This window comes from Cervus elaphus, chromosome 3, assembly GCF_910594005.1.
Source record: "Cervus elaphus chromosome 3, mCerEla1.1, whole genome shotgun sequence".
In the NCBI taxonomy this organism is placed as follows: domain Eukaryota; kingdom Metazoa; phylum Chordata; class Mammalia; order Artiodactyla; family Cervidae; genus Cervus; species Cervus elaphus.
In genome coordinates this window covers 41,059,288-41,085,441 of record NC_057817.1, presented here as the reverse complement: position 1 = coordinate 41,085,441, position 26,154 = coordinate 41,059,288, and the positions used below count along the sequence as shown (strand labels likewise).

At 37.1% G+C, this 26,154-nt stretch overlaps 1 protein-coding gene across 1 annotated transcript in view; it reads right to left on the bottom strand.

Moving 5' to 3' along the window:
- Positions 1-26,154, bottom strand: part of CPNE8 (copine 8) — a 260,899-nt gene that overhangs the window by 205,413 nt on the left and 29,332 nt on the right. Inside the window, exons 2-3 of the mRNA XM_043887094.1 lie at positions 18,418-18,458; positions 16,725-16,771 (exon numbers count right to left, since the gene is read on the bottom strand). Coding sequence (XP_043743029.1) covers positions 16,725-16,771; positions 18,418-18,458 — 88 coding nt within the window. The remainder of the gene's footprint in view (positions 1-16,724; positions 16,772-18,417; positions 18,459-26,154) is intronic.

Sequence of the window (26,154 nt, the reverse complement as noted above, 5' to 3'; positions counted from 1 at the left end):
ATTTCTGAAAGTTGCTAAGAGAGTAGATTTTTAAAGTTCTCATCAAACACAAAAAAGAATATATATGCATATATATAAAATCATTACACCTTAAACTCACACACTGTTCTACATCAATTACTTCTCAATAAAACTGGAAAGATAAAAAATAAAAGTTGGTCAAAAAGAAATAGTTCAAGAGAAGAAAATTATTCTAGATTTGATTTTCAGCTAACAATCAGAAAAGTTCAGTTGAAAGCATGATTCTTGTTCAGTTGGATATAAAATACTGATAGAGCTGTGCTGTCTTAGTCACTCAATCATGTCTGATTCTTTGGGTCCCCATGGACTGCAGCCCACCAGGCTCTTCTGTCCGTGGGGACTCCTCCAGGCAAGAATACTGGAGTGAGTTGCCATGCCCTCCTCCAAGGGAGCGTACCAGCCCAGAGATGGAACCCAGGTCTCCCCTAGTGCAGGCAGATTCTTTATCATCTGAGCCACCACCAGGGAAGCCCAAGAATGCTGGAGTGGGTAGTCTATCCCTTCCCCAGGGATCTTCCTGACCCAGGAATCAAACCAGGGTCTCCTGTATTGCAGGTGGATTTTTTACCAGCTGATATACCAGGAAAGTCCACTTACAGAGCTAACAAACTTCAAATTCGTTTTCTAAACATGAAAAAATTACATTAAGATGAAACTTCTGATTCTTTCTAACCAGAAATATTTGTAAAAACAACTTTACATCCCTTTCGAAGCAGAAAAATTTCAAGACTAATCTGCATTTCTGTTTGCAAAACTGGTATGGCTGATGTTAGGAATTCAAAGGAGTATAATATGGTATTTTTTTTAGGTACACACATTACTAAAACAATTGTTGCGGTTGTTCGTCACTCAGTCTTGTACGACTCCTTTGTCACCCCATGGACTGCAGCATGCCAGGCTTCCTGTCCACTATTTCCTGGAGTTTGTTTAACTCATGTCCATTGAGTCAATGATGCCATTCAACCATCGTGTCCTCTGCCATCCCCTTCAATCTTTCCCAGAATTAGGGTCTTTTCCAATGAGTTGGCTCTTAGTATCAGGTGGCTAAAGTATTGGAGTTTCACCTTCAGCATCAGCCCTTCCAATGACTATTCAGAGTTGGTTTGCTTTAGGATTGACTGGTTTGATCTCCTTGCAGTCCAAGGGACTCTCAAGAGTTTTCTCCAGTACTGCAGTTTCAAAGCATCAGTTATTTGGCACTCATCCTTTTTCACTGTCCAGCTCTCACATCTGTACATGACTACTAGAAAGCCCATAGCTTTGACTATATGGACCACTGTCAGCAAAGGAATGTCTCTGCTTTTTAATACACTGTCTAGGTTTCCCAAAGTTTTTCTTCCAAGTAGCAAGTGTCTTTTGACTATCTAGCTGCAATCACCATCTGCAGTGATTTTGGAGCTGAAGAAAATAAAGTGTGCCACTGTTTCCATTTTTTCCCCATCTGGTTACCATGAAGTGATGGGGCCAGATGCCATGAACTTAGTTGTTTGAATGTTGAATGTTAAGCCAGCTTTTTCACTCTCCTCTTTCCCTTTTATTAAGATGTTCTTTAGTTTCTCTTCGCTCTTTGCCATTAGGGTGGTGTCATCTGCATATCTGAGGTTATTGATATTCCTCCTGGTAATTTTGATTCCAGCCTGTGCTTCAATCAGCCCACCATTTACATGATGTACTCTGCATATAAGTTAAATAAGCAGGGTCACAATATTACAGGCTTGACATATTCCTTTCCCAATTTGTAACCAGTCCGTTGCTCTATACCGGACTAACTATTGCTCGTTCTAACTATTGTTTCTTGATCAGCACACAGGTTTCAAAGGAGGCAGGTAAGGTGGTCTGGTATGACCACCACTATAAGAATTTTCCAGTTTGTTGTGATCCACACAGTCAAAGCCTTTAGCCTAGTCAATGAAGCAGAAGCAGATGTTTTTCTGAAATTCTCTTGCTTTTTCTATGATCCAGTGGATGTTAGCAATTTGATCACAGGTTCCTCTGCCTTTTCTAAATCCAGCTTGTACACCTAGAAGTTCTTTGTTCACATAATACTGATGCCAAGCTTGACAGATTTTGAGCATTACTTTGCTAACATGTGAAATGAGTGCAGTTTGCAGTAGTTTGAACATTCTTTGGCATTACCCTTCTTTGGGACTGGAATGAAAATTGACCTTTTCCAGTCCTGTGGACACTGCTGAGTTTGCCAAATTTCCTGGCATATTAAATGCAGCACTTTAATAGCATCATCTTTTAGGATTTGAAACAGCTCACCTGGAAGTCTATCACCTACACTAGCTTTGTTCATTAATAGTGCTTTTTAAGGCCCACTTGACTTCACAATCTATGATGTCTGACTCTAGGTGAATGATCACACCATTGTGGTTATCTGGGTCATTACGACCTTTTTTGCATAGTTTTTCTGTGTATTCTTGCCACCTCTTCTTAATGTCTTCTGTTTCTGTAAGGTCCATACCATTTCTGTCCTTTATTGTACCCATCTTTGCATGAAATGTTCCCTTGGTATTTCTAATTTTATTCAAGATATCTCTGGTCATTACCATTCTATTGTTTTCCTCTATTTCTTTGCATTGATCACTTAGGAAAATCTTTTTCATCTCTCCTTGCTATTGTTTGGAACTCTACATTCAGATGGGTATATCTTTCCTTTTCTCCTTTGTCTTTTTCACTTCTCTTATTTTCTCAGCTATTTGTAAGGCCTTTTCAGACAACCATTTTGCCTTTTTGCATTTCCTTTTCTTGGGGAAAAAGAAGCTAAAACAGTAATGTCTTAAAACTGACTATACCTCCCATAGAAAATTATTTTTATGAAATTCTTTCAACCACATGCCACACAACTTCTCATCAATTCTCTTCTGTTAAGACCCCCTCAATCACAGTAACGGAGACATGATACATACATTAATAAACCTTCAAATATCTACTACAGGAATATAGTATCGATAGACTGAATGCTCTGCAGTATGTTGTAATTAAAATCTCTTTTATGAATCAGAAAGTAAAAGCAAACAAAACAAAAATATTCAGTTGCTCTACAGCATGAATCCAACAATGAAGACAGTGTCAGTGAAAATGCAAGACCCTCAACAGTTTAGCAACACGTGATTGCCTAAAGACTGTGGGGAATTTCCTCTTTCCTGTATCAATAACTTCAGATGCTTCCCTCTATAATTTTCATAGAATAAAAAGATAGAATGAAATGAGGTTTCAAGCCTAAGCTTTAAGATGTAAAAAGCATGTTTTTCAATAGATGCTATAATTCAAATTCCTGAATATGTAGTTATGACAAAAAGCATCAGAATAAGCACTGGGCTCTTATAACATATTTAGCATGCGACACAAATGTTCTCACCTGACAAATGTAACACTGGTACAAAATTATCTACAGATGATTCTTGCAACTCATAATTTCTGAAAGGACAGTTGTTAAGTGCTGGCCCATATTTGAAGGTATCCTCAAATTCATCCTTTTAACAAATCTTAACTGAGCATCTTCTAAGAACAAAAACCGTATCCTAAATGCTGTGGCAGAGAAGCTTGACCTTTAAACAGCGCTGAATTAAGAAGTGAAGTGAAGACATAAGGGAAAATAAGTTCAAAAGAAGTCTTTGATATTTGTTGAATGATATAAAGTAGAAGGTGACAAGGACCAAAAGGAAGTTATTTAAGTTATGGTATTTCATAAAGGTGAAAGGATGAAATTCTAGTTGTGAAGGTTAGAAAAGACTAATGGGTAAAGTAACACTTAAGGTGAGCTATGAATAAGTTTCTAATCCTATCTGAACATGTGTGTGCTTACATATTATACATATATTATTCAGCATGGACATGAATAAATATTAAAACAGCTCAATGTCAATAGAATGGTGCAGAACAGAGGCAATGTCAAAATTCAGTAATCAGCATTTGGCAGTAGATTTTGCCTCTAAAGTACACTCACAAAGTGTGTTATAAACAACTTCAGGTTGCTTCACTACACACTAACCTAGGGAATTGGGAACCAACTCTATAATTTTAAATGTTTAAAAGAATTCACAAAATACATGACCTATAGATGACTCAAATTTAACTCAAAGAAGTTAATCCTAACATTTTCAGAAACTCTCAAAACCAAATATGTGTGCATCTTTAGAGATATTATTTTGCTATTTCCATTCGCCACTAAGAGTTTGCATATTTTTAAAATCCATGTCACTTCATCATTTCTAGCTCCAAAATTATTATTCACTGAAATAACATTTTAGTTTTAAAAGATCAATTACTTGAATAACTCATAATCATTAGAATTTATTGAAGATATGCAGGTAATTGCAATAGTGTAAGATATAATTTTTAATTTGCAGATTTCAACTACAGATTAATTTTAAGTAATTTTACAACTTTATTTGAAGCATTTGTCTCCACATATTTTAAGATCATTTTTTCTTTTTTTCTCCTTATTATATAAAAGTAATTCATCACAGAAAATAAAATCATGTGGCTAGTTAATACATAATTTTCCAGGATACATCTAAATTCAAAGCAAAACATGACCACTATATTACTGACATAGTATTGATACCTATGGAGAAGGCAATGGCAACCCACTCCAGTACTCTTGCCTGGAGAATCCCTTGGACAGAGGAGCGTGGTAGACTGCAGTCCATGGGGTTGCAAAGAGTCGTACACGACTGAGTGACTTCACTTTCACTTTTCACTTTCATGCATTGGGAGAAGAAAATGGCAACCCACTCCAGTGTTCTTGCCTGGAGAATCCCAGGGACGGCGGAGCCTGGTGGGCTGCCGTCTATGGAGTTGCACAGAGTCGGACACGAGTGAAGCGACTTAGCAGCAGCAGCAACATTGATACCTAAATCAGTAAATGGATGCTATAGACATACTGAAATTGCTGGTAAAGCTCTTCAAATATACTATATGCTCTTGAGATAAAAATGCTATCTATTTAAATTTCTTTCCAACACAACAGCTGTATGATAGGCACAAAATAGAAACAAGTCAAATTGATAAATGGATATTTTAAATTATTTAACCAAGTATCTATAATATTATTTTACTTGTCTAATTCCAAATATACTGAGAGTAATTATTAGAATAATAATAAGTATTAATTATTACGAAAAAGATCTTCATGACCCAGATAATCACGATGGTATAATCACTCACCTAGAGCCAGACATCCTGGAATGTGAAGTCAGGTGGGCCTTAGGAAGCATCACTACGAACAAAGCTAGTGGAGGTGATGGAATTCCAGTTGAGCTATTTCAAATCCTGAAAGATGATGCTGTGAAAGTGCTACACTCAATATGCCAGCAAATTTGGAAAACTCAGCAGTGGCCACAGGACTGGAAAAGGTCAGTTTTCATTCCAATCCCAAAGAAAGGCAATGCCAAAGAATGCTCAAACTACCACACAATTGCACTCATCTCACACACTATTAAAGTGAAGCTTAAAATTCTCCAAGCCAGGCTTCAGCAATACGTGAACCGTGAATTTCTAGATGTTCAAGCTGGTTTTAGAAAAGGGAGAGGAACCAGAGATCAAATTGCCAACATCTGCTGGATTATGGAAAAAGCAAGAGTTCCAGAAAAACATCTATTTCTGCTTTATTGACTATGCCAAACCCTTTGACTGTGTGGATCACAATAAACTGTGGAAAATTCTTCAAGTGATGGGACTACCAGACCTCCTGACTTGCCTCTTGAGAAACCTGTATGCAGATCAGGAAGCAACAGTTAGAACTGGACATGGAACAATAGACTGGTTCCAAATAGGAAAAGGAGTACGTCAAGGCTGTATGTTGTCACCCTGCTTATTTAACTTATATGTAGAGTACATCGTGAGAAATGCTGGGCTGGAGGAAGTACAAGATGGAATCAAGATTGCTGGGAGAAATATCAATAACCTCAGATACGCAGATGACAACCCTTTATGGCAGAAAGTGAAGAAGAACTATAGAGCTTCCCTCTTGATGAAAATGAAAGAGGAGAGTGAAAAAGTTGGCTTAAAGCTCAACATTCAGAAAACTAAGATCATGGCATCCAGTCCTATCACTTCATGGCAAATAGATGGAGAAACAGTGGAAATGGTGGCTGGTTTTATTTCTCTGGGTTCCAAAATCCCTGCAGATTTTGATTGCAGCCATGAAATTAAAAGATGCTTACTCCTTGGAAGGAAAGTTATGACCAACCTAGACAGCATATTAAAAAGCAGAGACTTTACTTTGCCAACAAAGGTCCGTCTAGTCAAGGCTATGGTTTTTCCAGTGGTCATGTATGGATGTGAGAGTTGGACTATAAAGAAAGCTGAGTGCAGAAGAATTGATGCTTTTGAATTGTGGTGTTGGAGAAGACTCTTGAGAGCCCCTTGGACTGCAAGGGTATCCATCCGGTCCATTCTAAAAGAGATCAGTCCTGGGTGTTCACTGGAAGGACTGATGTTGAAGCTGAAACTCCAATACTTTAGCCACCTGATGCGAAGAGCTGACTCACTGGAAAAGACCCTGATTTTCGGAAAGATTGAGGGCAGGAGGAGAAGGGGACGACAGAGGATGAGATGGTTGGATGGCATCACTGACTCAATGGACATGAGTTTCAGTGACCTGCGAGAGTTGGTGATGGACAGGGAGGCCTGGTGTGTTGGGGTTGCAAAGAGTCGGACACGACTGAGCAACTGAACTGAACTGAATTATTAGAGTGGTTTTTTGTGTGATTAATTCTCCATAAATAACCTTGAATAAATGGATTTCTTCATTTATGGTAGCAGCTATTGGAAATGGTCTTAAAATGTAATGGATTTTGTAACACATGTTGAACTCTTCCTGTGACACATAAGGAGGAAGTCACTGATGGATGCAGAAAGTCCTCTGGCTCAGATGTCAGAAAAATTTTGAAGTAGAAGAACATCTATAGTTATTTCACTTCTTTGTTCAACTTCATCCCCTCTAAATTCTAGCTGTTTACTTTGTGTTTTAAATAATTCCTTCATGAGAGAAATAAATGTTTTAAGATCAAAATGGGACTTCTCAGGAGGCACTAGTGGTAAAGAACCAGCCTCCCAATGCAGGAGACAAGAGATGCAGGTTCAGTCCCTGGGTTGGGAAGACTCCCCTGGAGGAGGGCATGGCAACCCACTCCAGTATTTTTGCCTAGAGAATCCCATGGACAGAGGAGCCTGACAGTCTATAGTCCATAGGGTCACAAAGAGTCGAACACTAACTGAAGGGACTTAGCACAAACACAAGATCAGAAAAGGATGGTTCTTGCTATTATTCTGTAAAATAATGTTCAATACTTAAAAGATAATGAGAAAATTGATAATAAGAATACAAAATTATGACTTCTATAGCATCATAATATCAGACTTGCAAGTAAATAGAACTAAACAAGTTCAATTGTTTTTTCCTGATGAGTTAGTCCAACCCCAGACTGAACACAGGGCACTCCCTATAGTTCCAGCTCCAGAATCCTGCTCAAGGAAATCCATTCTACCATGATACTCTAAATGTTACAAATGTCTTCCCTGCAGTGAACAAAATAATGCCTCTTTGTCTCTTCATCCTTTGAGCCTATATTTTATTTTCTGCTTTCTTGTCTCAACACCAAATAACTGTTCCCCCATGTCTAGAGCAAAATGTTTTATGAATTTGAAGACAGTTATCTTGACTATGCAGAGACTTTTCATTTTTTAGGTTAAACATTCCTTCATTCATGTGATATAGCATCTATCACTTTATTCAAGATGGTAGCCCTCCTCAAATATATAGTTGGCATTCAATAATCTCAAATGGAGAAATGAAAACAAACACTCCAGATTTGCTTCTACCAGAGCAAAATTCAAGAGTATTTAATTGAAATCACACTAAATTGCAAACACTCAACAATTTTTGAGCTACAATAATGACAGCTTCCTACAGTTCAGCATAACAGCATTATCTTCCTTAATGTCAGTATTGCATATTCCTCAATAAATTCTCCAATTCCATTAGCTTTTTTAATAGCTATGTAATACCACCGCATTGTATTAGGTTTGAAGCCAAATAAATCCCACTGGTAATTTTCCCATCTACAGTTGGTCTTCTGCAATAAACTTTACAGAATATTATAATGTAGCAGTTTACTTACCAGCCACTTACCAGTTTTTTACTCTTAAAAAGGTATTTTGATCTCTTAGAGAACCACTGTAGCCTTAATCATATAGTGTCTTACTATATGTCAGGCATATAGTAAGTGGAAGATAAGTAAATTCAATTTGATTATACTGTGGAAGTGACAAATAGATTCAAGGAATTAGATCTGATAGATAGAGTATCTGAAGAACTATGGAGAGAGGTTCAAAACATTGTACAGGAAGTGATGATCAAAACAATCCCCAAAGAGAAGAAATGCAAAAAGACAAAATGGTTGTCAGAGGAGGCCTTGCAAATAGCTAAGAAAAGAAGACAAGTGAAAGGCAAAGGAGAAAAGGAAAGATATATCCATCTGAATGCAGAGTTCCAAAGAATAGCAAGGAGAGATAAGAAAGCCTTCCTAAGTGATCAATGCAAACAAATAAAGGAAAACAACAGAATGGGAAAGACTAGAGATCTCTTCAAGAAAATTAGAGATACCAAGGAAAAATTTCATGTAAAGACAGGCATAATAATGGATAGATATGGTATAGATCTAATGGATCTAACAGAAGCAGAAGATATTAAGAAGAGGTGGCAAGAATACACAGAAGAAATATACAAAAAAGATCTTAATGACCCAGATTACCACAATGGTGCGATCACTCATCTAGATCCAGAAAACCTGGTGTGAAATCAAGTGGGCTTTTGAAAACATAACTACGAACAAAGCTAGTGGAGGTGATGGAATTCCAGCTGAGCTATTTCAAATCCTAAAAGATAACGCAGTGGAAGTGCTACACTCAATATGCCAGCAAATTTAGAAAATGCAGCAGTGGCCAAAGACTGGAAAAGGGTAGTCTTCATTCCAATCCAAAAGAAAGATAACGCCAAAGAATGTTCAAGGTACCACAATTGCATTCGTCTGACACGCTAGCAAAGTAATGCTCAAAATTCTGCAAGCTAGGCTTCAACAGTATGTGACCTGAGAACTTCCAGATGTACAAGATGGATTTAGAAAAGGCAAAGGAACCAGAGACCAAATTGCCAACATCTGTTGGATCATAAAAAAAAGGAAGAGAATTCCAGAAAAACACCTACTTCTACTTTATTTACTACGCCAACGCCTTTGACTGTATACTGTCTCCCTGCTTATTTAACTTATATGCAGAGTACATTATGTGAAATGCTGGGCTGGATGAAGCACAAGCTGGAATAAAGATTGCCAGGAGAAAAATCAATAACATCACAAATGCAGGTGACACCGCCCTTATGGCAGGAAGTGAAGAGGAACTAAAGAGCTTCTTGAAAGTGAAAGAAGAGAGTGAAAAAGCTGGCTTAAAACTCAACATTCAAAAACAAAGATCATGGCATCTGGTTCCATCAGTTCAGTTCAGTCGCTCAGTCATGTCCGACTCTTTGCGACCCCATGAACTGCAGCACATTAGGCTTCCCTGCCCATCACCAACTCTTGGAGCTTACTCAAACTCATGTTCATCGAGTGGGTGATGCCACCCAACCATCTCATCCTCTGTCATCCCCTTCTCCTCCTGCCTTCAATCTTTCCCAGCATCAGGGGCTTTTCCAATGAGTCAGTTCTTCACATCAGGTGGCCAGAGTATAGGAGTTTCAGCTTCAGCATCAGTCTTTCCAATAAATACTCAGGATCGATCTCCTTTAGGATGGACCGGTTGGATCTCCTTGCAGTCCAAGGAACTCTCAAGAGTCTTCTCCAACACCACAGTTCAAAAGCATCAATTCTTCGGAGCTCAACATTCTTTGTAGTCCAACTCTCACATCCAAACATGACTACTGGAAAAATCACTTCATGGCAAATAGACGGGGAAACAATGACAGACTTTTGTTTTCTTGGGCTCCAAAATCACTGCCGATGGTGACTGCAGCCATGAAAGTAAAAGACACTTGCTCCTTGGAAGAAAAGCGATGACCAACCTAGACAGCTTATTAAAAAGCAGAGACATTACTTTGCCAACAAAGGTCCATCTAGTCAAAGTTATGTTTTTTCCAGGAATTGTGTATGGATGTCAGAGTTGGACCATAAAAAAAGTTGAGTGCTGGAGAACTGATTCTTTTGAACTGCTGTGTTAGAGAAGACCCTTGAGAGTCCCTTGGACTACAAGGAGATCCAACCAGTCAATCCTAAAGGAAACAGTCCTGAATATTTATTGGAATGACTGATGCTGAAGCTGAATCTCCAGTACTTTGGCCACCTGATGCAAAGAACTGACTCATTAGAAAAGACCCTGATGCTGGGAAAGATTTAAGGCAGGAGAGGGGGATGACAGAGGGTGAGTTGTTTTGATGGCATCACCAACTTGATGAATGTGAGTTTCAACAAGCTCCAGGAATTGTTGATGGATAGGGAAGCCTGGAGTGCTGCAGTCCATGGGGTCACACATAGTCAGTTAACCAAAAAAAGATGCACATAGCTCTCTTAGAGGAAACCCCTAAAGCAAACATGTTGGATGACAAAAAAGGAATGTGCTGCTGGGGGAAAGATGACATCTGCTACTTAAGGCCTAAAATATGATCCAGTTAAAATATTACATTGAATATGTCAGCAAATTCAGAAAACTCAGTGGTGGCCACAGGAAAAGGTGTTTTCATCCCAGTCTAAAGAAAGGCAATGCCAAAGAATGTTCAAACTATTGTGCAATTGTGCTCATTTCACATGCTGGCAATGTAATGCTCAAAACCCTTCAAGTTAAGCTTCAGCAACACATTAAACAAGAATTTCCAGATGTACAAGCTGGGTTTAGAAAAGGCAGAGGAAGCAGAGATCAAACTGCTAACATCTGGTGAATTATTGAGAAAGCTAAGCAGTTTCAGAGAAACACCTACTTCTGTTCACTGACTACATTAAACACTTTTACTGTGTGGATCACAACAAACTGAAAATCTCCTAAAAAGATAGGACCTTCAAGATGGTAGACCTCCTTACCTGTCTCCTGAGCAAGCTGTATGCAGTCAAGAAGCAAGAGTTAAGCCAGACATTGAACAATGGACTGGTTCAAAACTGGGAAAGGAATACAAAAAAAGGCTGTATGTTGTCACCCTCTTATTTAACTTATATGCAGAGTACATCATGTAAAATGCTGGGCTGGATGAATCCCAAGGCAGAATCAAGATTGCTGGGAGAAATATCAACAACCCCAGATATGCAGATGATACCACTCTAATGGCAGAAATTGAAGAGGAACTAAAAGCCTCTTGATAAGGTGCAAGAAGAGTAGGGGAAAAAGCTGGTTTAAATCTCAATATTACAAAACCTAAGATCATGGCCTCCAGTCCCATCACTTCATGGGAAATAGAAGTGGAAAAAGTGGAAACAGGGACAGATTTTATTTTCTTGGGCTCCAAAATCAACGCAGATGGTGACTGCAGCCACAAAATTAAAGGACGCTTGCTCCTTGGAAGAAAAGCTATGACAAACCTAGACAGTGTATTAAAAAGCAGAGACATTACTTTGGTGACAAAGGTCTATATAGTCAAACCTATGGTTTTTCTAGTAGTTATGTATAGATGTCAGAGCTAGACCATAAAAAAGACAGAGTGCTAACGAACTGACACTTTCAAAGTGTGGTACTGGAGAAGACTCTTCAGAGCCCCTTGGACAGCAAGGAGATCAAACCAGTCAGTCTTAAAGGAAATCAACCCTGAATATTCATTGGAAGAACTGATGCTGAAGCTGACGCTCCAATACTCAGGCCACTTGATGCGAACAGCCGACTCATTGGAAAAGTCCATGATGCTGGTAAAGATTGAGGACAGGAGGAGAAGGGGGCCACAGAGGTTGAGATGGTTGGATAGCATCACTGACTCAATGGACATGAGCTTGAGCAAACTCCAGGAGACAGTGAAGGACAGGGGAGCCTGGAGTGCTGCACTCCATGGGGTTGGACACAACTTAGCAACTCAACAACAACAACAGCAGCAACATAAGGCCTCTTCTCTAAGGTCAGGAAACATAACAGAACTTTAAGAACATGAAAATACAAATAGCTCCTTAGGAAAACTGAGGCAATAGAGGAATATGTATGAGATGAAGGAACAAAAGTAAAGCTAAACTCCAGAAGAACTAAGTGAGATGGAGATAGGCAATCTACTCAAGAAAGAGTTCAGGTAGTAATGGTAAAGATGGTCACAGAATTCAGAAGAATAATGAGAAATTGGAACCTTTCAACAAAGAGTTAGTAATACTTAGTAAAATAGACTATAAAATAATTACTGGTACAATAGACAAAGAGAGACACTACATAATGATGAAGCAATAGATCCAAGAGGATATAACAACTCTAAGTATATATAAACAGACAATAACAGCAAATAAGTATATAGGTATAACAGCAAATAAGTATATATGCTGAACCTATTAATAAATTACATAAGGCAAATGTTAACAGACACAGAAGAGGAAGTTGGCAGCAGTAACACAATAGTAAGGGACTTTAAACTCCATTTATATCAATGGACAGATCATCCATATGTAAAATTAATAAGGAAACACTTGCCTTAAATGACACATTAGATCAGATGAAGTATATATATATATACACACACATTTATTTATATATATGATATTCCACCTGAAAGCAACAGAATATACATCCTTTTTAAGTGCACATGGAGCATTCTCTCAGACAGATCACATAGTAGGCCACAAAGCAAACCATATGAAATTTAAGAAAATTGAAATAATATAAAAAATCTTTCCAACCACAATGATTGAGACTAGAAATCAGCTACAAGAAAAGAACTGCAAAAAACCACAAACACATGGATGCTAAACAATATGCTACTAAACAACCAACAGATCACTGAAGTAGTCAAAGAGGAAATAAAAAAAAGAGAGACAAATGAACACAAAACATGATGATCCAAAACCTACAGGACACAGTAAAAGCAGTTCTAAGAGAGAAGTCTATAGCAATGCAAGCTTACATCAGGATTTAACAATAAGTTCAAATAAACAATTTAAACTTGCACCTAAAGAACTTGGAGTAAGAACGAATAAAACTCAAAATTATTGAGAGAAAGCATAGATCAAAGCAGAAATAAATTACATAGAGTATAAAAAACCATAGAAAAAAATCAGTTAAACTAAAAGTCGGTTCTTTGGGAAAATGAACCAAATTGGTAAACCTTCAGCCTGACCTAACAAGAAAAGAAAAGGGGGGAGAAGAATAAAATCACTACAATCAGATATAATAAAGGAAAACGTTACAACCGATACCAGAGACATATTACTAAAAAATATCACAAGAAGACTACTACAAACAGCTAAAGCCAATAAAATAGAAACTTAGAAAAAACAGACAAATACTTAAAAACTTATACTCTCCCAAGACTGAGCCAAGAAGAAATAGAAAATATGAGCAGAAGAATTACCAGTACTGAAATTGAATCAGTAATTAAAACACTCCCAGTGAGCATAAGTCCAAGGGAACATGACATCAGAGGTGTATTCTACCAAACATTTACAGAAGAGTTAACACCTATTCTTCTAAAAATATATCTAAAAATTCCAAAGAAAGGAACATTTCTAAAATCATTCTATGAACCTAGCATCACCCTTATACCAATATTAGACAAAAAAAAGGAAAGAAAGAAAAGTACAGGCCAATATCACTGATAAACAGAATCAAAAATCTTCAACAGAATAATAGCAAACTGACTCTAATGATAAATTAAAGGACAATACACCATGACCAATGAGATTTATGACAAGAATGCAAGGATTTTTCATTATCCACAAATCAATCATGTGATACACCACATTAATAAATTGAAGATTAAAAACCATATGATCATCTCAATAAATGCAGTAAAAAGCTTTTGATAAAATTCAATATCCATTAATTATGAGAACTTTTTAGAAAGTGACCATAGAGGAAACATACCACAACATAATAAAGGCCATATGTGAAAAACCAATAGCTAATATCATACTCAACAGTATAAATTTGACATAATTACCTCTAAGATCAGGGACAAGAAAGTGTTGCCCACTCTCACCAGTTTTGCTCAACACAGTATTGGAAATCTTAACCACAGCAATTAAACAGGAAAAAAATAATAAAAAATCTAAATTGGTAAGGAAGAAGTAAGATTGTCACTGTTTATAGTTGAAATGATACTATCCACAGAAAACTATAAGATGCTGATGAAAGAAACTGAAGATGAAACAGATTGAAAAATACACCATGTTCTTGAACTGGAAGACATGTATAGATATATATAGATATATCTATATCTGTATCTCTCTCTCTCTTTCTCTACATATATATATATATATACACACACCCACACATACATATAATGGCATATTAACCATATAAAAATGATGAAATTTTACATTTGCAACAACATGAATGGACTTGGAGAATATTTTGCTAAGTGAAATAAGCTACTTTATATGTGGAATATAAAAAAATACAACAAACTAGTGAATATAACAAAAAGAAAAAGATTCACAGACAGAAAGAAGAAACTAGCAGTGACCAATGGGGAGAGAGAGAAAGTGGGAGGGGCAATTCAGGGGTAGAGGACCAAGACTAAGGTGAAAAGGTCCTTAAGACTAAGGACTAAGGTAAAAACCTTTATGTATGAAGTAAGCTACAAAGATATTCTATATAACATAGAGAATTTAGTCAATACTTTATAATAAGTACAAATGGAGTACAACCTTTAAAATCTGCAAATCAGTATATTATACACCTGTAACTTATATAATATCACACATCAACTATAATGAAATAAAAATAATAAAATCATTAACCATGAAAAAGTATAATTCTGCCTCCTTGCTTTTACTCCATTAAACAAAGTATTTGTATTTAGGTTGGTGCAAATGTAATTATGCTTTCAGGCTGTGAATTTTAAATCATTATTAACTAGGCTCAAACATACCTTTATTAATCAAAACAGGAACCATTACAATCAACACATTTTTGCCAATGAGAAATAAGTTTGCTTATTCCTGTAGCATAAAAATTCGTGTTTTGGGATTTGACAAATTTTTGGAAAGAATTTTCCATATCCTGCTGGTTGTGGAAGTGTTTTCCCTGCAAAATGTTACAGAGATGCTTGAAGAAGTGGTGGTTGGTGAGAGGTCAGGCAAATATGGTGGATGAGGGAAAATTTTGTATCCGAATTTGTTCAACTTTTGAAGCTTTGGTTGTGCAACATGCCGTCAGGTGTTGCCATGGAGAAGAATTGGATATTTTCTGTTGACCAGTGCCAGTTGCAGGCATTATAGTTTTTAATGCATTTCATCAATTTGCTGAGCATACTTCTTAGATGTAATTATTTCACTGGGATTCGGAAAACTGTAGTGGATGAGACCAGCAGCAGACCATGAGTTTTTTTTGGTATAAGTTTGGTTTTGGAAAGTGCTTTAGAGCTTCTTCTCTGTCCAACCACTGAGCTGGTCATTGCCAGTCGTCATGAAAATATCCACTTTTTGTCACAGATAACAATCCAGTTAAAAAATGCCTCATTATTATTGTGTAGAATAAGACGTCACTTCAAAAATGCTTGTTTTGATTTCTGGTCAGCTCATGAGGCATGATAAATGTATCAAGCTTTTTCACCTTTCCAATTTGCTTCAAACGCCAAATGACCATAGAATGGTTGATGTTAAGTTCTTGGGCAACTTCTCATTTAGTTGTAAGAGGATCTGCTTCGATGATGGCTCTCAATTGGTTGTTCTCAACTTCTGATGGCCAGTGATTACACTTCTCAACTTCAAGACTCTTGCCTCCTTGGCAAAACTTCTTGAACCACCACTGCACTGTACATTTGTTAATAATTCCCAGGCCAAATGCATTGTTGATGTTGTGAGCTGCTTTACAACCCATTTTGTACTCAAATAAGAAAACTGCCCAAATTTGCAATTTGTCTAACATCATTTACATAGTCTAAAACAAATATAAAATAAACAAGTAATAATATTACACCAAGCAATAAGCCATTAGCAAAAAAAAAAAAAAGAGAGAGAGAGAAATGCCCATTAAAATGATGTATGACATAACCTTCTTTATTTTGAATGTATTCCAATATCAAATGGCCAGTTTCAACAATACAAAACTGCAATTACTTTTGCACCAATCTAATAATAGGAAACTGAGTTTCTACTTTATTTTCAAATAACAAGTTACTACCTCTCAAAAAGCAGATAATTGATATCAATCACCACACTTAAAATCCTTTAAAGCAATATTTTATAAAATCAGCAGTTGACCTCAAAAAGTGAGACTGAATGCACACTTCAACTGTGTAAGAACTGGATCATACTAAATTTATGTAAGACTGAGCAAAACACAAATCAAGGCTAGATTATTTCACAGAAAGATCATAAATGAGCTAAACATTGAAGACTATTAAAAACAAAACACAAAAATTGCTTCCATCAAATTAAAATGAAATAAAATTAAAAAGAAATTCAATCTTTGGGTTGAAGATGACTTAAAATAACTAAAAACAGGAAAGTATCATCTTGATTACATTGTAACTTATACCATGTCTTGCAGAATAAAAATCATATTTTAAAAATTCCAATTCTTACCTCTCTCCATTCTTTATTTCCAACTCCTTGTATATATAAGACACAAACTACAAAAAGATGAAAAAAATAAATATATCTAAACATTTTTTATAAATATCAAGTGAACAAACCCAATTTATTTTTCAGCTGTCCAAAAGGTATGTTAAAATTAGTTCTTAATACCTCACCTTACTCTGGCAGGAAAATTTTTAATAAATTATCACATGATTAAAATTTTTATAAATAAGCAAAAAAACTATAACAGGTCTTTAGACCTTAACATGTATAGGTCTTAGCACAAAAATATAATAGTTATTTGCTAACGTCTACAATTACATTATGCTACAAATGTAGATGATGTTTTTTTAAACTAAGGTTAAATAGTTTTGTGAATTCTCTGGGGGCTCATCTGGTAAGGAATCTGTCTGCAATGCAGGAGACCAGGGTTCAGTTCCTCGGTTAGGAAAATCCCCTATTGAAGGGAATGGCAACCCACTCCAGTTCTCTGGCCTGGAAAATTCCATGGATGGAGGAGCCTGGTGGTCTATAGTCCATGGGGTCTCAAAGAGTCGGATACAACTGAGCAACTAACACACACACAAACAGTTTTGAAGTATTTCAGTATGTTACCAGTCATAGGTCATGCTCTTCCTAGGATAGTTATAATACTCAGAAGCATCATAGGAAGGACAATCTGCACCAAATCAAATGTTAAATTTAATATCAGCAACTCCTATCCTCAATGTTTGTAAACAAGAAATCCTGTCAACCACAAATGAAGGTTCAAAAAAGGTAGATTAAGAGTCTAGAATAAAGATTAAGGGATAAAAATATCCCATTCACTTACTGATGAGTCCTGGGAACTTTTAATACCCACAAATTGCAATGCCTTTTCTCCAGTGATGATCTCAAGAATTCTTTCATCAACTGAAAAAACCTCTCTCCTGTCATTAAACCACACAGTTTCATACATTTGAAGAGATGGAGAGCAACTGGATATCAGCTTCTTTTTTTGATATATACATTATTTCTCTTGTTCTCTAATTAAAGTTGGCTTTCATTGTACAATTTATCTCCAGCTTTCAATATATACATAATTAGTAATCAAAAAATTCAGCTCATTCAAGATGCTATATAATTCACTTGGTTATACATGACTTTATATACTTCCTTTATTCACAAAAAAAGGAAACTTGTTACTCTGTGACTTGATCACTTAGAATTATGGCCCATTACAGCTGTCTTTCAAATATAATTTCTATCATATGGCTTTACAGTGAGGTTTTAATTTCAAAATGAATTGTCCTGCATTGGAGTCAGTTGTATTTTCTTCTTAGTCTCAAAATGCTAAGCAATTTCCTCTCTTTAGCCAGAGTACTGCCCAGGTAGTTAAGAATGCAGGGCCTGAGACCGTATTCCCCCTTGCTTTCTAGTCTTTAAGACAATATTTAAGTAAAAATTATAATTTTCATACAACTTTCTACAAAATCAAGTACTTAAAATAAGTTGTTGTTGTTGTTCAGTTGCTAAGTCATGTCCAATTCTCTGTGACTCCATGAACCACAGCACACCAAGCTTCCTGTTTTTTTCACCATCACCCAGAGTTTGCTCAAACTCATGTCCATTGTGTCAGTGATGCCATTTCACCATCACATCCTCTGTTGCCCCATTCTCCTCTTGAATAGACTATTTCAAACGCAAGTTAAATACTTACTTGGATCAGATTTAGAAAATGTGTCTCGGTCAAGAAGATTTCTGTTGAAGAAAAAAGGAAATGCTAGATAAATGTAATACCAAAATATCTACATAAATGTATAAACATATAAATGTAATGTAATATATAAATTAAATTAATAATGACTTAGAAGTTCTAAAATTTAAATTTGTGCTGCATATTCATCCTCCACTAACTGGTAATAATTTATAAAAGCTACATTACATTTTTATATTTAATACTTACAATAAAAATCTCATGTTTACCCTGTCTTATTTTTCTACCAAGAGTACCACCCATGTGCATTTATCAGTACCATGCTTAATATTTGAAATGCTTTTTTTTCATATCAACCTGATACATTTTCATATTCCAGGTTCTTAAAAATTACTCTTTCCATGGAATCATGGTACACTGAGAAAATACAAATATAAACAGAACAGCACACACCAAAAAAAAAGAAAAAGAAAATCAGACTACATTTTCAAATATACCCCCCCAAAAAAAGAAACTATCAGACATGTTTATATTTGGAACTGTCAAAGACTACTAGTCAGAAATCAAATGAAAATAATCCATTTGTCCCTTAAGCAGACACTATGACTACAGCTATGACTGAAAAACCAGTAAAATTTTAAAACATTTCCATTTGAGAATATACTGTGTTATATATTTATAAAGGAAGTGCTCCATTTAAGTGGAAATTTTCAGTTTTCCCTGTGTCTAGTTTTGCTCATTAAGTGTCCTTTAAAAATGTAATTCAGCTCTTTCTTTCAGAGTTCATAAAAATCAAGGAGAGACAGTACAAACATTGCAGTGTGCTTGGAACTCAAAAACTGTGTTATACACATATAAATGAAAACGATGTGGTTCTAGTACCTTACTTATCTTAAAAAAAAAACAAAACATACAATCTTTAATGACAAACAGAAAATAATGGATTTCTAACAACAATAAAGATAAATGTTCTTAATCATAGACTTTATTTGAACATTATTTCTTCTAGCCATTAGGATCCATAACATATAGTGATAAGGTCAAAAACAAAAAATTTAGATCCTTTATAATAGGGGAAAAAAACTCCATAAACTCTTCATAACTTAGTCCCTAAACTTTGCAATTTAAATTTCTCATTGCTGCTGCTGCTGCTAAGTTGCTTCAGTCATGTTCAACTCTGTGTGATGCCATAGACAGCAGCCCACCAGGCTCCCCTGTCCGTGGGATTCTCCAGGCAAGAACACTGGAGTGGGTTGCCATTTCCTTCTCCAATGCAGAAAAGTGAAAAGTGAAAGTGAAGTCACTCAGTCCTGTCCGACTCTTAGCGACCCCATGGAGGAGGCTACCAGGCTCCTCCGTCCATGGGATTTTCTAGGCAAGAGTACTGGAGTGGGTTGCCATTGCCTTCTCCGATACCCAATAGAGGAGTGTCTAAATATATAAACCAATACTGACAGACATAAAGGGAGAAATCAACAATAATACAATAAAAGCAGGAGACTTCAACATCCTACTGACATCAGTGGAGAGATCATCAAGATAAAAATCAGCTAGGCATCTTCTCCTGCCAGAGCACCAAAATCACAACTAGCTGTTGAACAACCATTGACAGGAAGACAGTCAGTTCAGTTCAATCACTCAGTCGTGTCTGACTCTTTGCGACCCCGTGGACTGCAGCACGCCAGGCCTCCCTGAACTCCCAGAGTTCACCCAAACCCATATCCACTGAGTTGGTGATGCCATCCAACCATCTCATCCTCTGTCATCCCCTTCTCTTCCTGCCCTCAGTCTTTCCCAGTATCAAGGTCTTTTCAAATAAGTCAGTTATTCACATCAAGTGGCCGAAGTATTAGAGTTTCAGCTTCAACATCAGTCCTTCCAATGAACACACAGGGCTGATCTCCTTTAGGATGGATGGACTGGTTGGATCTCCTTGCAGTCCAAGGGACTCTCAAGAGTGTTCTCCAACACCACAAATCAAAAGCATCAATTCTTCAGGGCTCAGCTTTCTTTACAGTCCAACTCTCACATCTATACATGACTAATGGAAAAACCATAGCCTTGACTAGACAGACCTTTGTTGACGAAGTAATGTCTTTGCTTTTTAATATGCTGTCTAGGTTGGTCATAACTTTCCTTCCAAAGAGTAAGCGTCTTTTAATTTCATGGCTGCAATCACCATCTGCAGTGATTGTGGAGTGCCCCCCCCAAAAAAAGTCATCCACTGTTTCCACTGTTTCCCCATCTATTTGCCATGAAGTGATGGGACCAGATGCCATGATCTTAGTTTTCTGAATGTTGAGTTTTAAGCCAACTTTTTCACTCTCCTCTTTCACTTTCATCAAGAGGCTCTTTAGTTCTTCTTCACTTTCTGCCATAAGGGGGGTGTTATCTGCACATCTGAGGTTATTGATATTTCTCCCAGCACAGTGGAACCCATAAGAAAAAAAAAAAAAAAAAGATATTCCAAATCAAGGATAAAGGAGAAGCCACAACAAAATGGTAGGAAGGACAAAAACGATAAAATCAAATCCTATACCTGCCAAATGGGTGACCAACAAACTGGAGAACAATAATACCAAAGAAGTTCTTTCACTGTTGTGAAGGTTCTAGGCCTCACATCATGCTCCCCAGCCTAGGGATCCAGCCAATGGACTGGGAATCCCCAAGGAATCTGACTTTGAAAGCCAGTGGGATTTGATTATATGACTTCCTCAGTACTGGAGGAAAAAGAGACTCCAGTCTAGAAGGGCACAAACAAAATCTTATGTGCACTAGGACCAAGGGGAAAGGAACAGTGACCCCACAAGAGACTGAACCAGACCTACCTATGAGTGTTTGAAGGTCTCCTGCAAAGGCATGGATTGACAGTGACCCACCATGGAGACAGGGGCACTGGCAGCAACAGTCCTGGGAGGTACCTATCAGGCTTAAGTCCTCTGGGACTTAGCAACTCCAGGATTGGGTTGCCTCAGGGCAAACACAGCCCTACCCATCAGCAGACAATTGGCTTAAAGTTTTACTGAGCACAGCCCTGCCCACAAGTTTCCCCAAAGCAAGAGCCTCCCATCAGAAAGCCTGCACAAGCCACTTATCCTCATCCAGAGATGGCAGAAGAAACAAGAACTACAGTCCAAGAAGCCTCCAGCAGTAATAACACAATCACAGAAACCTAACAGAAATGCAAAGAAATAAGATTTTGTTCCAGATGAAGGAGCAAGATAAATTCTCAGAAAAACAATTAAATGAAGTGGAGATAGGCAACCTTCCAGAAAAAGAAGTCAGAATAATGATAATGAAGATGATCCAGGATGGAGAAGATGTCAAAAATGTTTACAGAAATGTTTACCAAAGATCTAGTAGAACTAAAGAACATACAAACAGAAATGAACAATACACTAGAAGGAATCAATAGCAGAATAACTGAGGCAAAGAAATGGATAAGTGACCTAGAAGACAGAATGGTGGAAGCATCTGCTGCAAAACTGAATATAGAAAAAAAAAAAAAGTGAAAAGAAATGAAGCCAGCCTAAGAGACCTCTGGGATGACATTAAATGCACATTCTCAATATAGAGGTTCCAGAGGGAGAAGACAGAAAGGACCCAAGAAAGTATTTGAAGAGATAATAGCTGAATACTTCCCCAGTATAGGAAAGGAAATAGCCAACTAAGTCTAGAAAGGCAGAGTTCAAAGCAGGATAAAATCAAGGAGGGACAAACCCAGACACAGTAATCAAACTGAACAACATAAAATATTAAAACCAAGAGACAAAAAGACAACATACAAGGGGAACGCCATAAGGTAATCAGACAATTTCTCAACAGAAACCTACAAGCCAGAAGCAGATGGTACGATATACTCCAAGCAATGAAAGGGAAGAACCTACAACCAAGAATTCTCTACCTAATAAGACTCTTGTTCAGATTTCATGGAGAAATTAAACACTTTCAAGACTAGCAAAAGTTAAAAGAATTCAGCACCACTAAACCAGCTTTTCAACAAATACTAAAGGAACTTCTATAGGCAGGAAACAGAGAAGGAAAAAAATCTACAAAAACAAATCCAAAACAATTAACGGAATTGCAATAGGTTCATACATATCGATAATTATCTTAAATTTAAATGGATTAAATGTATCAACCAAAAGTCATAGACTGGATGGGTGGATACAAAACAAGACCCATACATATATTGTATATAATAGACCCACCTCAGGCCTGTGGACACTTACAGACTAAAAGTAAGGGGATGGGAGAAGGTACTTCATTCAAATGATAATCATAAGAAAGCTGGAGTAACAATACTCATATCAGACAAAATATACTTTAAAACAAAGACTGTTATAAAGGACAAAGAAAGACATTACATAATGATCAAGGGTCCAATCTAAGAAGAAGATATAACAATTATAAATCCAAATTCACTCAATATAGGAGCACCTCAATATGTAAGGTAAATAGTAATAAACATAAAGGACAAAATTGACAATAACACAATAATAGTGGGAGGCTTTACCACTTTCATTGATGGACAGATAATTCAGAAAGAAAATCAATAAGGAAACACAGGCCTTAAATGACACTCTAGATGAGCTGGACTTAACTGATATTTATAGAGCATTCCACCCAAAAGCAGCAGAGTAAACAGTCTTCTCAAGTGATCATGGAGAATTCTCCAAGACTGACCACAAGCTGGGCCACAGGGCAAGCTTTGGTAAATTAAAAAAAAATCAAAATCATATCAAGCATGTTTTCTGATCACAATTCTATGAGATTAGAAATAAATTACAAGAAAAAAACTCTAAGAAACACAAACATGTAGCAGCTACACAATGTGATACTAAACAACCACTAAATCACTGAAGAAATTGAAATAGAAATAAAAAAATTTCCTAAAGACAAACGAAATGAAAGCACAACAGTCCCAAATTTATGGATGCAGCAAAAGCAGTTCTAATCAGGCTCCCTGACTTCAGACTATACTATAGAGCCACAGTCATCACAACAGTATGATACTGACACAAAAACAGAAATATAGATCAAGGGAACAGGATAGAAAACCCAGAAATAAGCCATGCACCTATGGTCAATTAAGCTATGACAAAGGAAGCAAGATAATGTTGGAAAAACAGTCTCTTTAACATATAGTGCAGGGGAAAAAATATAGTGCACATATAGTACACATGTTAAAAAAATGAAATCAAATCATTCCTTAACTCCACACACAAAAATAAGCTCAAAATGGACTAAACACCTAAATGTGAGACCGAACACTACAAAATTCCAAGAGAAAAACAGAGGCAGAACAATCTCTGACATAAATCACAACAATATCTTTTTTGATCCATCTCCCATAATAATGGGAATGAAAGCAAAAATTTAAAAAAAAGGATCTACTTAAACTCAAAAACTTTTGCACAGCAAAGGAAACAATAAACAAAAGGAAATGACAACCCATAGACTGGGACAAAATATTTGCAAATGATGTGACCAATAAGGGATTAGTCTTGGTTGTAAGTTGATTTACAAACAATTTATGATGATAGCATCAAAACAAACAACCCACTCAAAAATTGGGCAGAAGACCAGAATAAACATTTCTCCAACGAGGACAAACAGATGGCCAACAGGCACATGAAAAGATGTTTAACATCACTAGTTATTACAGAAATGTAAGTCAAAACTACAGTGATTTTCAACTCACATTGGTGAAAATGGCCATCATCAAAAAATCCACAAATAACAAATGCTATAGAGGATGTGGATGGACGGGAACTCTCTTGCACTGTTGGTGGGAATGTAAACTGGTACAGCCACTATGGAGAAAAGTATGCAAATTCCTTAAAAAACTAAATATATTGGTACCTTATGACCCTGCAATCCCACTTCTGGGCATATATCTATAGAAAAACATGGCCCAAAATATACATGCACCCCAGTGTTCATTTCAGTACTGTTTACAAAAGCCAAAACATGGAAGCAACATAGATGTACATTGACAGAAGATGTGGTATATAATTACAATGGAACATTACTCAGCCATTAAAATAAATGAAATAATGTATTTGCAGCAACATGGATGGGCCTAGAGAGTGTCATACTGAGTGAAGTAAATCAGACAGAGGCAAAATATCATATGACATCCCTTATATGAGGAATCCAAAAGAAAATGATACAAATGAACTTACTTACGAAAGGGAAAGTGACTCACAGACTTAGAAAACAAAGGTATGGTTGCCTGGGGGAAAGGGATAGTTAGGGACTTCGGGAAGGTCAATACACACTGCTATATACAAACAGGTAAACAACAAAGACCTACAGTAGAGGACATGGAACTCTGCTCAAATTTATGTGCTAGCCTGGACAGGCAGGGGATTTGGGAGAGAATGAATATATGCATATGTATGCCTGAGTCCCTTTGGGTGGATCACCACAAACTGTGGAAAATTCTTCAAGAGATGGGAATACCAGACCACCTGACCTGCCTCTTGAGAAACGTGTATGCAGGTCAGGAAGCAATAGTTAGACCTGGACATGGAACAACAGACTGGTTCCAAAGAGGGGAAGGAGTACGTCAAGGCTGTATATTGTCACCGTGCTTATTTAACTTACATGCAGAGTACATCATGAGAAATGCCGGGCTGGATGAAGCACAAGCTGGAATCAAGATTGCCGGGAGAAATATCAATAACCTCAGATATGCAGATGACACCACCCTTATGGCAGAAAGTGAAGAGGAACTAAAAAGCCTCTTGATGAAAGTGAAGGAGAGTGAAAAAGTTGGCTTAAAACTCAACATTCAGAAAACTAAGATCATGGCATCTGGTCCCATCATTTCATGGCAAACAGATAGGGAAACAATGGAAACAGTGAGAGACTTTATTTTCTTGGGTTCCCAAGTCACTGCAGATGGTGCCTGCAGCCATGAAATAAAAAGCTGCTTGCTTCTTGGAAGAAAAGCTATGACCAACCTAGACAGGGTATTAAAAAGCAGAGATAATACTTTGCCAGATATTACTTTGCTAGATAATACTAGAGGAACAAAGGTCCCTCTAGTCAAAGCTATGGTTTTTCCAGTAGTCATGTATGGATGTGAGAGTTGGACTGTGAAGAAAGCTAAGTGCTGAAGAATTGATGCTTTTGAACTGTGGTGTTGGAGAAGACTCTTGAGAGTCCCTTGGGCTGCAAGGAGATCCAACCAGTCCATCCTAGAGGAGATCAGTCTGAATATTCCTTGGAAGGACTGATGCTGAAGCTGAAACTCCAATACTTTGGTCACCTGATGCAAAGAACTGTCTCATTGGAAAAGACCCTGATGCTGTGAAAGATTGAAGGCAGGAGGAGAAGGGGACGACAGAGGATGAGATGGTTCGATGGCATCACTGACGCAATGGACATGAGTTTGACTGGGCTCTGGGAGTTGGTAACGGACAGGGAACCGTGGCGTGCTGCAGTCCATGGGGTCTCAAATAGTCGGATACAACTGAGTGACTGAACTGAACTCATAGGAAATGTAGTGTGAGAACTCAAAGAAAGAAAATTATTTCCAGTTTCGGAAATCCAGTAAAACATCATGAGTTAACCTTGATAAGCAAGGATAGGTAAAGAAATTGCCAGGGAGAAGGTGAAGTCTCACCCCAAAGGAAAGTACCAACAATAGTGGGAAGGGAGAGAACACACAAGAGATTTGACATTTAGCAAATACTCCACTTTTGCTAGACCTCATGTCTGAGACATGAC